This window comes from Sminthopsis crassicaudata, chromosome 1 (assembly GCF_048593235.1).
Source record: "Sminthopsis crassicaudata isolate SCR6 chromosome 1, ASM4859323v1, whole genome shotgun sequence".
Lineage (NCBI taxonomy): Eukaryota > Metazoa > Chordata > Mammalia > Dasyuromorphia > Dasyuridae > Sminthopsis > Sminthopsis crassicaudata.
In genome coordinates, this window is record NC_133617.1 from 292883738 (window position 1) to 292899444 (window position 15707).

The 15707-nt window shown below is 35.6% G+C and overlaps 2 protein-coding genes across 3 annotated transcripts in view; both read right to left on the reverse strand.

Moving 5' to 3' along the window:
• IMPA1 (inositol monophosphatase 1) overlaps positions 1-5460 on the reverse strand; it is a 60820-nt gene extending 55360 nt beyond the window's left edge. The window contains exon 1 of one of the 2 annotated variants that reach the window (XM_074278965.1): positions 5342-5460. The gene's annotated coding sequence lies outside the window, so the exon portion shown is untranslated. The remainder of the gene's footprint in view (positions 1-5341) is intronic. The other variant, XM_074278966.1, reaches the window with a different exon arrangement.
• Positions 5461-12814: 7354 nt separating this feature from the next.
• Positions 12815-14288, reverse strand: SLC10A5 (solute carrier family 10 member 5). Its single transcript, XM_074278967.1, has one exon. The coding sequence runs from the start codon at positions 14162-14164 to the stop codon at positions 12860-12862; it is 1305 nt and encodes a 434-aa protein (XP_074135068.1). The 5' UTR covers positions 14165-14288; the 3' UTR covers positions 12815-12859.
• Between the last annotated feature and the right edge of the window lie 1419 nt (positions 14289-15707).

Here is a 15707-nt window from a genome sequence, read left to right on the forward strand (position 1 = left end):
AGATATTGATAAACATCTTGCCAAAATTCCTGCATACAAAGCCTGTACTACTTAACACATGGTCAAGAAGAAATATGTGTGAAACTATATTATTTTTAGGTAATTTCAGAAATTGTTCTATGATCAGATCCAAAGGATAAACATTAATAGGCAGGTGACAACTTATTAATACTCCATGCTCCTAGGGATCTTTTCTTGGTCCTGCTCTACATTTCTATAAATAACAGGTAATGAAGGCATAGATGGCATGCTTAAAAAAAAACTGGCAAATAACACAAAACTAGGACTTAAACAGATCTCAAGTGAGGAAGGAAAAGTATTTACTAGATTAAGATTCTACCAAAATGAAATTTAACAGATATGCATAAAATCTTATACTTTGTGCTAAAAAATCATCTGTACAAATCTAAGATTGGGATGGTGTGACAGGGTAACAATTTGTGTGAAACAGAAAACGTGGGGATTTTATGGGCTCAAGTTCAAAGGAGCTTACACAGTTGCCAAAAAATCATAGGCTAAATTAACAAAAGAACTTTGAAGGAGGTTAAATTTGCTTGTAATCTGCTCTAGTCAGATCACATTTGGACTACTGTCTTCTACTCTGTTTCATTTTAGGAAGGTCTTCAGAAAACTGAAAAATGTGAAAAGCTCTATATGGATGATGATGAGCCTTCACATTATGCCATGAGATTTGGTTGAAGGACATGTAATGTTTAGTTTGCAGATAAGAGTTAAGATGAACATATATTTGTAGGTATGACAAGCATTAGCATTAAACTTTTTTTCTTGAATATAGAGCCCAGAATCAGGAACAATGGGAAAAAGTTGCCAACAAGTCAATTTAGGCTCAATACAAGGAAAAATGTCCTCCAAATTAGAGCTAACCAAAAATGAAATGGCTTGCAGAGGTCTTCAAGTAGAATCTAGATGACTACTTAAATGTTAAACATATATTTTGTCACATGGAAATTTTTTGCATTTTATTTTTATTATTTGCATTTTTTATTTTTTATGTTGAATCCAAAAATGCAAATGGAATTTTTCTGAGCCCCATATATTAAGTGACAGGTAAATATTTACATAAATTATATACTATGAGGTGGTAAAGTACAGTTTGCTTGGGGAGAATAATAAGAAATCACTATGTAGTAGGCTTATTCTTGCTTGTCATGTAAAATACCAGTTTATATGCTAGTTGGCAAGAAAGCTAAGATGTTCAGACATGTATTGAAATTTATTATTTAAAAAAATTCTGTCAGTTATATGGCAGATATCATTTGGTAAATCATTTCTTTTTCTCAAGTGCATGGTTGATGTTGATGTGAAATTACTTAAATACTCAGCATGCCTCTTGCATATGTCAAACACTTAAAACAATTTTTGTTATGATCCAACTCATAAATAGCAGAGAAAAAAATTTATTGATCTATTTAAGAAAACATATTAATTCTATTTTGGTTTTAAAATAAGTAATCTCTATAAGCCTTGGGCCCCTCAGTTGTATTATTAGACTAACTATCTGGAGATACATGGATCTCCTCACATGTTCTTTGCAGTTCCTATAATTTGGAGAGAACAGAAAAGAAAAATTCAATTTTTGCTTAACAAGTATATTAGGGATTACTAACAAATCCAAATATACTATTCAACAACATCCAAATCTGCCATCATCTGAGATAGATTTTAATAATTAGAAACTCAGAACTCGGATGAATCTTGATTCACATTGTAACAATAATGAATAAGAGATCAATTAGGAATCAATATCCTCAGAAATATACATAATAGCTGAAGGAGATCTAAATAATCTTGTTCAAGATCATAACTCATCCAAAAATCAAAGTCAACTTTTAGCTTCTAGACTATATGGATAGAATCTCCCATAAAAGAATTCTAAAATGTTTAAAACATAAAACCTCCCCTGAACATTAACATAAATACTATTTTTGGCATTATTAGTGGAGATCTGAAGAAGATTGAATTTGTACTATGCATATGTACAACTTGGATATATCAAACATACCAGCATATGAAATGACTTTATTTGGGAATAGGAAAAACTCCTGCTATATTTGTGGGCAATATCAATTTCAGCGGTCTCAAAAGAAACTATTCATTATAAGAAAAGAAAAATAACAACAACAATTAATTATTATTTTAAAGTTTCCTCCCTCCTATTGAACATTATATTTAATCTAATTTGTCAAGAGACCAAAAATAATTCAGGATTTGTCAAAATAAAAGATCAAAATAATAAAAGTTTTCTTTAATTAAAAAAATAAAATTTTAAGAATAGGAAGACTAAAATCAAAGAAGAGTTATCTGTGGGTTCCCAAATAAGAAAAAAAGAATAAAAGACAAATATTTTGAGGCATAATTGAATCTAACTGTAAGAGCGCCATAGAAATCTCTTTTTTTAAGTGACCAAAATATTTGAAGAAACTGTAAGACAAAATTACCAAGAAATTTTCAATTAATCATTGCCAAGTGATGACTCAAGATGCATTAGTTTTATATTTGGATTTCTTCATGAAAAATCTAGGTGCAATGTGATGAACAATGTAACAGTTCCATTAAAAAAACTTCACAATATTAAACTAATACCATAAATCTAAGCATATTTACTTACACCTACTGGATATAGGCAGAATATCATATTCCACAATATAAAGCAAAACAAAACAAAACAAGACAAAAAACTAACTAACCATTAGTTACATCCTAGATGAATTAAAAAAGCAAAATTTTGTTTTAAAAAGTCATTTTTGAAAAAAAAAAATTAACTAATTTAAAATGGTAGGTAATGGATAAAATCTGAAGTCACATTTGAAAAGACAAAAAAAAAAAAACAATGCTAATTTTATTCTCTCCCATCTCTAACTCAAATAACTTCTTGAAGCCTTTCCTGATTCTCCTTTACCAAAAATTATCTTCTTTTTCTCTCTCAACTTCTACACAGTACTTTATAAACCTCTTCCATTGCAATACCAATAACAATTCAGGAAGTATTTAAGTACCAACCAAAAGAAAAAATTCACTGTGTCATATGCTAAAAATGCAAAAGCAAAATGAAAAATAATCCCTATGTATGGGGAACTACTGGGATAATAGAGCAACAAAACAAGTACACAGACGATACAAAACATGAATAACCAACATAAGCAAGTAAGTCATTTTTGAGGAGGTAGAACATGACCATTCATTCACTCACAGAAAGAGGCAAAAGTGAGGAAAGAATTATCTCCTTTCTAATCAGTACAAGAGATGAAGATAGGAGATGGAATACCAAACTCAGGGAATAGCACATAAGTCAGATTGGTTGGAATGTAGATACCTTAGTGGGAAATAATGTTCATGAAGCCTAGAAATATAGGCTGGACCCTGATTGCAAAAGGTTTTAAATGGTAATCTGAAAAACAATCTCTATATTAGGAATGTAAGAAATTGGGAATGGGGGATAATAATTGGAGGACTGGCAAAGGGAAACCAAAAAAAAAAAAAAAAAAAAAAAGGGAAAGAAAACAAAAATATCACTGAAATGCTTAAATAATAAATGAGCAGAAATTATTTCAGAAGACAAAGAAAAGCAAACCTGCTTTGTTACTATTATGTTAAACCCAATAAACTTTTAAGTCAAACTCTGCAATCTAAATTCAATTTCATATATACAATCCTCTTTTCTATATACTGAAAGGTTCAATATTCTTAAGTTTGTAATGTTTATAAATTTGCATTACTGAATTAGATCAAAGGAAACCAGAGATGCACAAAATTGAGAAACTGCTCCAAATATTCATAGGGACCTGTGTCTGATTTATGGCAGAGCATTCTGAAATCATATTGGCCTGATCAGCCACGGTCAGATACACTGTAACTTGACTCTTAACTTAGTGATGTCAATCTGATCCTCTTTCATAACGATGGACAATCAACCATAAGACAACCAATCATTCTTATTAAATTTGTAATAAAAGAAAGAAAATTTTAAAAAAAATTCAATCCAAATATACAAGAAATATTATGGATATAGAAATAACAAGGCTTAGTAACCGATGAAATATAAATAAAGTGTTTGGGGAAGAAGAGAGCAGTGGATGAAGGGTTACAAACTTGGATGACTAGAAGGCTGGACGGTATTACTCTTCACAAAAGAGGGAAAAACTGTGAATTTTGTTTGGCCTTTTTTAATGATACCTACAATTGCTACATTCTATACCACATTATATTCATGTCTCTTTCTCTTACTACTACATAAGCTCTTTGAGGAGAGGGATTATTTTAAATCAAAGTGTCACTTTACTTAAAGCAGGAAGAGCCCTTACTTAGTCCGAACCATTCTACCCGAGAGTCAGAGACTTTGCCAAGAGTATACAGGTAATAATGGAGGAATCCGGATTCTGCTGCTGGCCCCAGTCTGTCTCTCACAGTACCCTAAGCCATTACCCCAGTCCTATGACCGGCATGATGGGGATGCTTAATAAATATCACTAAATAAATGAAACGGCTGTTTCTCAATTAAGACACAAGATTCAATAACTTAACAAGCATTTATTAAATTCTTTCTGCATGCAGGAAACAGTATACAAAGACAAAAACTGAAGATCAAGTTAAGCGCTGCAGGGAACTGAGGCCCAGAGGGACTGAGAGGTTTGTCTAAAATCACATAGGTTTAAAAAGAAAAAAAGGAAAAAAAAAAAAAAAAGCTGTAGAAGAAGAAATCGACCTAAGATACTGACTTGAGAGCCCCTTCCACAATACCTCCAGAGGGTGGAGAAGAGAGCGAGGATTCCTGGGAAGCCGAGGTAATGGAGTCCGGGTCATCCTCTCCCCCAAGGGGAAAAGGCACAGGGAAGAGTACCCGGGATTAGAAGAATGATGTCAGAAAGGTGAGACAGGATAGCAAAAGTGAGGGAGAGGGGCCTGACTGGATTCAGTGCGATTTATCTCCGGCCTCCCCATCCCCACCTCTGCGGCGTGATTCCGCCCCCCCTCCCCATCCCCATCCCCTCAATCACCGCGGCCAGGACCACTTTTCGGGAGGATTCAGACGTCACGCCCTCCTCCCCGCTTCTCGCACAGCCCGCGCAGGAATCTGCCCAGCCCCAGTGCGCAGGTGCCAGAATAGGGCCGCCACCATAGCCCCGCACCCCCAAGAGTGGGCTAGAGGCGGGGGAGAAAAAAGAGGAAGCGAGGGGGTCTTTATGCCGCGTGAGGCGGAGTTGCGGGGGCGGGATAGAAAGGAGAGGGCACCGAAGAGGTGGGGGTAGGATGGAAAGGGTAGGGCACCGAAGAGATGGGAGTGGGAGTGGGGAGGGGGGGGCGAAGACAGCCCCGAGCTCACCTTCCAGTCGCAAGCTCCTTACCAGGCTCTTTAAAGCCGTTAGAATCTCTTCTTCCGAATCGGAAACCGTTTATCCTTGCGCAGGAAGTCCCGCCTTCCTCCTGGAATGTTCCTGAGGCCCATAGGGGCCCGAGGCATGTGAAGGATGTTTGAGGGCGGGTCGTGCTACCCGGAGAGCCCCTCGAGGGAGCAGCCTCCTGCTGGACCCTCCCTTGGCCTCTTTCCGCTCCCATCCCCCTTTCTTTACTTTCTCCCTTACTCCTTGGGTCGTCCTTCATCTGTCTCCTCCCTCCATCACTTTCTGCCCCTTGAACCTCTTGCTCTTACTTCCTGAAAACTCAGCTCAAACTCACCGGATATTTATACTTACTATTGTGTGACACTGAGCAAGCCCCTTCACCAGTAGCTTCCTCAGTGAACTTATGTGTGAAAGGGAAATGCCATTAGTGGCCATATCTGTATGCTGGAAATGAAATCTATTCCTGGAATCAAGGAGACGTGTCAATAGATCGTACCTTGTATTTACTTTTCTAAACCCGAGCCTAAACTTTAATAGTAGCAAATGAGCCTCGTGTGTGTGTGTTTGATCTTTTTTTTTTTTTTTAATCTCCCAGTGTGATATCAATTGGTTCCTCCCTACAAACTGCTTACGAATTCTGTGAATACAACTTTATTAATAAAGATTACCATTCATGTGGACTTTCTCATTCTATTCGCTTTCCCCTATCTTTCTGTAAATGGCCCACAGAGAATCTAACACACCAAGGTCCTTTTAGTTCTTTTTGTGTTGCTTTTGGACTTTTGATCTATTTGCTGCCTGATTTGTCTTACCTCCTTTTTTATGGGGCCATACATTTGTAGTGGGAAGGGATGATAGAGGTGACGTAGCCCAAAACTAGTATTTTTCTAGAAAAACAAACCGAAGCTAATTTAGCCCCCCAGTGTGGCTGGGGTAGTAAATGGCAAAGCCAGAGTTCCAAATTTAAGTCCTCTGATTCCAAATCCATTGATCTTTCTACTGTACCACATTACCTACTTTAAGTAGGTGTATTTTATGGAATTTTTGGAGACCAAATCACTAACTGATCATCTTCAGCCTACTCAGAAACCCATTATGTTTTTCTGTTTATTTCCCTTAAGGTTACCTACACACTGGATTTTTATGGAATTGTGGTGTTGAATGATTCATAGCAATAAAACATTATTGAGAATATATTAGTATTAAATGTACTTTTGCGGCAAGGAACATCATAGCATTATTGAAAATACTGTATAGTTTCTGAAATGCATTTCAGCTCTTTCCCCTTCTATACAATTCTGGCTATAATTTATTCATCATCTGTAGTGAATATGTCAGAGGGGTTATGGTTACATCAGCATTGAATGTCAGGCAGAATTTGAACCTTACAAACTCTGTTATGATCCCAAGATGAGCACTATTTTTACTATACTACATTTCATCTTTATATAATACTATATATTAAAGGAAATCTAATTTAAACACAAAATGTACATGTGTTTCCCTAGTATTATCCCTGAGATTCCTAAAGTGGTTTAATTATTTTTTACAGATGGGAGATTGAAGGCAATTCTGAAAAGATCAAGACTGATCCTACAATATTTTTTTTAATTGAATCTATTTACAAGTAAAACTATCTCTCTTACTTTGGGGGAATGGGATGTTAGGGGCATGGGTGCCCCTTCAATCTGGAAAATTCACATAAAATTTTTTGGCCCTCGATACCAGGTAAAAAAGTCAGAATTATTCTATTAAAAGATAAAATATGTTCATATTATACAATACCATACATGTATTTTATTCTGAGTTTCTAAACTTTTTGTGTGGTCTGCTGTCTTTTATATATTGTCTGTGGCTTCCACAAAAATTCCCCAAGAGTTCCATTTAATTTCTTATGCTGATAGATGAGATAGCAAAACCACCATGAGAAGAGTCACAATGTGGAAGGAATAACTGTATTTAATTTTGTCCTGTAACTGCTTAAGTCATGGTTCTTTGTCTCTGAATTTAGTTCAGTGTTGAGCTGGCCTGTAAGGGGGTAAATTTAAAAATCCAAATCTCTTGCCTTAAGGAATTTTAACTGACCTTGGAGAATATGTGAGAAAGCAAGGCCTGATATCTTTATTCCACCAAGTTATCTTTCAAAGATGTCTAGTTTAGTATCCCAAATTATGAGCTACTCTTTCATGGGGATTCAAAGTGCTCATGAGAAACAAAAGGGGTTAGGAGTATGTGATTGCTAGCTCCCGTTACCAAACCTCCAACTAATCATATTGTTCCCTATACCCCAGCTCTGTAACCAATCATGCTAGTCTTAATTCCATTATCTGTCCTGTTCTGTTATTTGTTTTATACTTCCCAAAAACATGCATGAGTAACTGTCCACTTATTCAAGATCTGTGGCATAAATGGAGGCATAGACCTATTTGTTGGTAGGTAATATGCCCCTGCTAATAAATGAAGGTCTGCCTCACTTTACTCTTTTTGTTAAAATTTTATAGAAACAAACAGCTGTAATTTGAAGTATCTATGTAGGTGTCCCTTTCACAGATGCAGGTTTGGGAAGGTTCCTTTTGTGTCTAATCAGTAAATGACTTATAGCAATTTCTTTACCTGATATGCTAGATAGAACCTCATGAAATCACATGGCTGCCTTTATTTGTGCCATAAATCTTGACTGTGTAAAATAAATTGCATAAAATTGATTCATTAAGTATATTTTATGCCATTAATCACAAAGAATATCTCATAAAATGTTATGGGTCTGTGATCATACAATCAATAGTGACTTAACCAAGTGTACTCCCATTTAATTCACAAATCTCTGTTATAAGTAACTTACTATGACACATCAATAAAAGAATATAAATTTTTTTGAAAAATTTTGAAGTCTTAAATTCAATCCCTACATAATTCAACTGCTTCTTAATGTAGAAAAATGCTCTAGTGTGCATAATCATAAATAGCCACCTGATTTGTGATCTACTCAGGATGATGGCAGTGCTTCATTCAATACCCATTTAGAATATTATTAATGATTATTTAGTCCATCCTCACTTTATTAGGGAGGAAATGGAACCAGAGATGTAATTTATATATGGTAGAGTCTAAACTGGAATCTAGGTCTTCAGGCTCCAAATCTAGTAGTGGCATTTCTAATATATCAACTTGGGTATGATCAATCAACAAGTACCAAGTTGAGTGCCAAGAACTGTGTTAAGAGGCTAAGGACACACAAAAATGCAAAAACAGTCCCTGTCCTCAAAAGAATTTGTATTCTGGTGAGGGGAGTCATCATGCAAATAGCTAAAGGCACAAAGTAAATGAGAGGTAATTCAGAGAGAACACAATGGAGAGTTAGGCTTAAGGATGACCAAGGAAAAAGTCCTGCAAAAGATAGGAGTTGAGCTGAGATTTGAGGGAAGCCAGGAAGCCATGATGAGGAAGAGAGCATTATTCCAGATATGGAGGACAGTCAATGAAAATAAGAGATATAGTGTGGGTATACATTTTTTACACAACAATAATGTAATACAGAGTTGAAAGGAACAGGAAAGATTATCTAATCTTAATAGTAATTAGATTTTCCTAATTTAAAGAGATTTCATGGTGAATACCATAAAGCAAACTAGTAATCCTTTTCAGAAGATGAATGAATCACCTCCTAATTTACTTATCTTTGAATAAACCTATATTTCTGTGCATTCATTCAACTGAAACTCCTCTCTCCAAAGTCTTTAAGAATCTCTTAATTGCCAAATCTAATGGCTCCTTTTCAATATTCAACCTTTTTGACTCCTCTGCATTGAAGCCTTTGACAATGATGATCATTCTCTTCTCCCCTATACCTTATCTAAGTTGTCATTACACTAGTTACTCCTGATTCTTCTCTTAATATATTTTATCAGTCCTTCTATTTTTCCCTTCCTCCAGATTATCTTCACTAAATACTAATGAATCCTCAGTCTTTATCCTGTGCCTCCTTTTCTTCTCCCTTTATACTACTTCACCCTTAGTGATCTCACTAGCTCCTATTGATGTGGTGGAGCTCTTAGGAAGGATGTAGCAATAACCAATACAACCAACTGACCTTAAGGAGTGATGTAGGTAGAAATGATATATTTCTTCCCTTAGGTTATCCTACCCCAGTTTACTCTATATGCTAAGGCCACCAATATTGCTGGCTGTCAGATAGCAACTTAGCCTGTGATAATGGGGTTTCTGAAACTAATGAGCCACAATAATGAGGTGCTTAAAGTACTTGCAGGCACAAAACAAAATTGGGTGTCTGCCACTTGACTTAGTGACAAAAATGCCTCTGGAAGGTTCTCCCACTCCTATTCCTTCACCTCCACCCCTTACTATCCCACCCTCTACTCCTACCTCCCAAATCTATGAGCTTTGGCCAGAGAATTATGGTATTAAACCTTCACACAATATCAAAACCAGACTATGCTGGAACTCTTATCTTCCCAGAAATCAGCTGGAGTCAGGATCACTAAACGTCTTTATTCTTGATCTTTTACAGTCACCCTCCAACACCAGCTCACGAGTTCAAGAGAGCGTGAGTTCCACGACCCAAGTTTCTCCTCCTCCTCCTCTTCCTCCCACACAAGTCACTTCCCCCTCTTTGTCCCACCAATCAAGTCAGCACAGAACAGCTGGGGAGGGTCAACCTTCAAACAAGTTAATAGGGAACTGTCCAATTGGCAATTAGTCTCACGTGCTTCATTATCCAAGTACATTGCTCAGTTCTAGCCCTTTACAAGACTATTCCTCAATTCTATCTCTAAACCATAAAAATAGCATATTAACAAAAAGCACTATCTTTCTTGCTCCTAGTTCTTTCTAACGTCTTTTGGAACTTGTCCGCTGTTAGCAATGCAAAAAAAAAAAAAACCCCTAGCCTCTTCACTTAGATACAAACTGAGTTTGCAAATTCTTTCACCATATCTAGGGATTTTAACATTGTTAGGGTATCTTCCACTTCAACACTATGGATTCAATTATCATCTCTATGTAGATGACTCCCAGATTTAGGGCTTGTCTAGCCCTATCCTCTCTTTTTACCCTTAATCTAACATCTCTACTTATTTCATATCTTGAATTGGACATCCTATGAACATCTTAAAATTGACATGTCCCAAACTGAATTCATTATTTTTTTCCCCAAAAAAAACTTTCCTCTTCTTGGCTTCTCCGTTGTGGTTGAGAATATCACCATCCTTCCAGTTACTCAGGCTTGGAAATTAATTATCTTTTAACCTTATATCCAATATCCAACATGTTGCCCAAATATGTTGATTGTACTTTATGCCCCTTATGGAATATGGCCCCTTCTCTACTTTGACATTCTTTCACCCTAATACAAATGCTTACCAACTCACAGCTGGACTATTGCTATAGCCTGCTTTTTTGTCTATCTACCACAAGTCTCTCCCCACTTCAATCCATCTGTTATTCAGTTATCAAAGTGATCTTCCTAGAACAAAATTACCCCCCCCCCCCATTATATTGTGTGCTCCTTGAGGGTGAGAACTGTCTTTTGCCTTTTTTGTATCCCCAGTGCTTAGCACAATGCCTGGCACATAGTAAGTGCTGCTTATTGACTGATTGATTAATTATTCGATAAAGTCCAATGGTTTTATATCATGTTAAAGATCAGAAATGAAATCCTTTATCTGACATTCAAAGTCTCTCAGAACCTACCTCATTTCTTTTTCCTATTATGAGGTTTTAGACCAGTGTCACAAGGTGTCTCAAAAGAATTTGCAGGCTCAGGCCCATCTCCAAATCAAGGGGCAAAGTTTATTAGAATTGTGATACCAATTAAAGTGGGCTAAATCCCAAAAGAAGTTAATAATGAACCAGGAGCAAGAAAGTCAATTTATATAGAAATGTTAGAGAAACCAGGTGCTACATGTCTCTGATGTGCTTATTTTAAGATTTAGAGGTAGAATTGAGGAGTGGTTTGGTTGTGTACAGATGCAATATCCATGGCACCCAGAATAGATCTCATGGGGAAGAGAAAGGAGGAGGGGAATCTTCCCAGAGGTATGTTTTTAAGCCTGGAAAGGCACTAAGTTAAGTAGCAGACACCCAATTTTGTCTTATACCTGCATTAACTTTAACTCATTATTGTTGCTCATTAGTTTCAGAAACTGTTATTGATCAACAGGCTATTATGTGACAGCAATATTGGTGGCCTTAGGATCCTGGTCATATAGAATAAACTGGGACAGGAAAGCCTAAGGGAAGAAATGCATCATTTCTACCTACATCACACCCAAGGCCAGGTGGCTTTAGGTTATTGCTACATCCTTCCTAAAGGCTGCACTACATCAATCATATATCATAACTTAGCAAGATTAACTTTGCAGAAATGTGTAGGAGGTGATTGAATTGTAGCAGAGTGAGGTGTAATAAAGACACAAAGTAGAATGGTAATGAACATGGAAATCAAAAAGATAAAAAATGACCATGGGAAATGTCACAGTGCTAAAAATTACAGGATTTGTAGGTAGATTGAATATGGAAATAGAGAGGGAAAGGGAAAAGACAAGAATAATGTCTAAACTGCAAATGTCTAAACCTAGATGACAAAGAATAGTCAGCACAAAGGGAAAAAAGGAGTCAGTTTTGAGGTAAAAAATGATGAATTCTATATGTGATGCATAGAAATTCAGGTGCATATTATTTCATTTAGTTAGCATGTGGCTCAGTATATATAGTGCTGGACCTGTTGTCAGGAAGACCTAATTTTAGATCTGGCCTCAGACACTTGTCTGGATAATCTTGGGCAGATCAACCTCTGCTTGCCTCAATTTTCTCTAAAATTAATAAAATAATATCACCTATCATCTATGTCTATTATGAAGATAAAATAATACTTATAAAGTGCTTTACAAATTTAAAGTGCTATATAAATATTTGCATAGTAGGTACTTAGGGTAATAAAAGAGGATTCAAGATTCATTTATACAAAATTTTTAATTTTGTATAAATTTTTTGATGAAGATGAAAATAAAAAGCATACAGCTCAAACATCATCTTTCTGGTTATCTTTTCAAGACCATCTGAATTGGAAGAAAAGCTACTATCTAAGCTAGTATTAAACTGGGTTATCTAGTTGTATATTACTAAGTTACTTTCAATGACACTTTATGGCTTTTTTTGCTTGTTTGTTTAGGTTAGGTTTTTTTATTTTTTTATTATGTTAAATGTAACTGGAAGAGACTGTTCTGCATCTGAATTCTTATAGAATTTCATCTTCCTCTAGTCACTTAACCTTTACCCACTGTTCTAGGTATTTAATATTTATCATTTAGGTTATGTGTAATTTATCTTTTTCTTTTATTTTTAAACTAAACTGAAAGATTCTCAAAGGCTAGAACTGTTTCTGATATTAAATTTTATTCCCTTCAGAGCCTAATATATAACAGGTGCTCAATAAATACTTATAGAGTTTAAGAATTTATTAGACAAGAGATTTTAGGTTTTCATCCTCTACATTTAGAACTGTAAAATTTTTTAGCTTTATATAACAAAATCATAAACAGCATTTCACAGCCAAAACACATAGCTACTGTAAAAGGGGCAACTGACGCTGAATCTGCCTTGTGTTGTGGAAAAGAGAGCTGAATAATGGCCAGTGCTAAGAAACTATTTAATGCCCCACCTTCAATAGCAACTGTTTTGCAAACTGGAAGAGGCAACATAAACATTTTAGAAAAAGAGTATCCAAACAACAAACCCAAAGCAGGAATTAATAGTCCCAGGAAAAATACCTCCAAGTTAATTGTTTTTGTAAATATAAATCCCATCTTGAAACTCAAATACATCCCCACTGATATTAACACAAAACTAAAAGGTTTAATTATTTTCTCCAAGTAGTTTGCCCATTTAGGTACTTTCCGCTTAATGATTATGCCTCCTGATATTGGTATCACTATGAAAAGGAGGGTTGTCATGATTTTAGAAACAGGGATATGAAGTGAACCATGCAGTCCCAACATTCCACTATAAATATACGAATTTAGAGGCATCATTATCAGTGCTAATAATGTTGAAACACAAGTCATTACAATGGCCAAAGTGATATCACCTTCCAGAAGCAGGGCAAAGAGATAGCCTCCTCCTCCTCCAGGACAGGTACAAGTCATAACAAATCCAAAAGAGAGAGTCTGGGATAGTGCCAAAACCCTAGTGAAAATAAATCCACAAAATGGCATGACAAAAAATTGGATAGCTGCACCAAGAAGTATTGGTAAAGGTTTCTTCCATGCAATCTGGAGTGTTTCCATTTCAATCTTGCACCCAAATGCAAATTTGTTAACCAATATCATTGGCAAAATCAGCAGTAGGGCATAACTGTCAAAATGCAAAGGTGCCTTTAGAAGAGTCTCTGTTTTCTGTTTGAAGATTACCTTGATTCGGATATCCTTTATCTCTTCAATGAGTCTGTTTTGCCCACCTACAAAATCCCACAGTTTAATGGTTAAACTTGTCTCACCTGCTTTCTTTGTCAGTAGGTTTATTTTAAAGTTTGTAACCTCTGAGGATATCTTGGTCACGTTTACCACTTGTGCCACTTCCAGATCTTTTAAATCTACAGAAAGATAGCTTCTGTTTGGCCCATTGCTCTTGTAGTTAGACTTTACAGTCAATGCTGCTTCTGTCTTCGTATAAAATAGGACTTCGGTCTTGTTTAGATTCAGAAAACGAACAAATGGTTTCTGCACTTCACCCAGGTATATACCGAAGATTTGCAAAATGAGAAGTTTCATAATCATTTTAGAAAACATTCTCTGTAGCTATCAGACTAGAAAAATTGGCTCTGATTTAAGAAAGAATTTTATCATTTCAAGTATTCCAGTTCCTGGTTGCTTTAAGTTGGAGTAAATAATGAATTGTTTTTGCTGGATCAAAGTTCAGCAAAAGGGAGGAAAATAATGTCACTTAGGTTCTTCAAGTAAACACAAGGTTATCTAGTTACATAACCTGTTCAACCTGAAATCATTTGTTAAATGAAAGAAGCAGTGCTTTAGGAATTCTAGTTTTTGTTTTTTTTTTTAAATGATGTAACAATCTTAGTGAATATCATTTCCTTAAAAGCCTTACAAAGAAAAGCAAAAATATTGGACATACTTTTATTGACTATAACACATTAAAAATTATATTCAATAAATGACTTTTAAGTGAAGAAATAAAATTTAACTAGAAACTAAATAACAATTGTATGGGTCAAAGAACAAACTGCAGAAACAATAGAAAACTTAATCAAAGAAATAACATACCAAAACTCTCAAAGAGTTTCTCAAAGATGCATAGCAATGGATATCCTTAGGGGGAATATAGATCTCTAAATACATCCACAAGCAAAAGAGAATAAGTCAAAAAATTAGGCATATAACTAAGAAACCAGAAAACCAGCATCACTGGATAATTTTAGCAATTTTTCATTAAAATACCCTTGGTGAGAATCCTAATCAAATCTATAGCAACAGAAAAATTTCAATTATAAGCAGTCATGACTACGCCCACATCCATCTTTGGATTGCCTCTTATGAATTTAGCAAGGTATTTTTATAAATAGCTACTCCTGTTTCAAAGATGACACATGAAAGACCATAGGATGTCCTCTTCCCTCCTCATTACTACTTCCAAAGGGAATTTTCCCCCTGTTCACTCACTATTGCTAATACTTATTGACAACTCATCATTTATCCAATGACTGTTACTTTCTCTTTTGCCATCTCAATACTAAAGAATCACAACTCCCTCTTCCACTTTTCATTCATTCCTTCTGCAAAACTATCCCTCTTCTTACAGCAACTGCAGCCCATGCTATGCTAGAATCCTTGCTCTTGTCATGAGACTCATCAATAACTTCAAAATTCTTATGTTCAAAATTTATACCTTAGAAGTCATTTAGTTCAATCTCTGTAAAAAGAAAAATGAGGAAACTAAGGCCTAAGGAGATTAAACAGTCAAGTCATATCAGAGCCTGACAAGAGAGTAGTAAGTAGTAAAGCCAGAATTTGAACTTAGAATATATTAGTCTAGATCTAGCAAGTACTGTACCTTTTCTAGAAGGCACCCTTTTCCCTTCTATGAAGAAAAGGAGGCCTCTTTTAACAGAGCCTAACATAAAGGCATATTATAAATTTACAATTGACACATTGAATACTCCAGACTACACCACTATACCTTGTCACATTGGGGGCAGGGGAGTTATATCTAAGCAATAGCTAAGATTTGTTTGAAAGATTTCCCCACAGTTTTCCAGGTAAAGGGCAACTAGCCAGAAAGTGAAAAGTCTATCCCCTCCCCTGGATCTGGATTCTT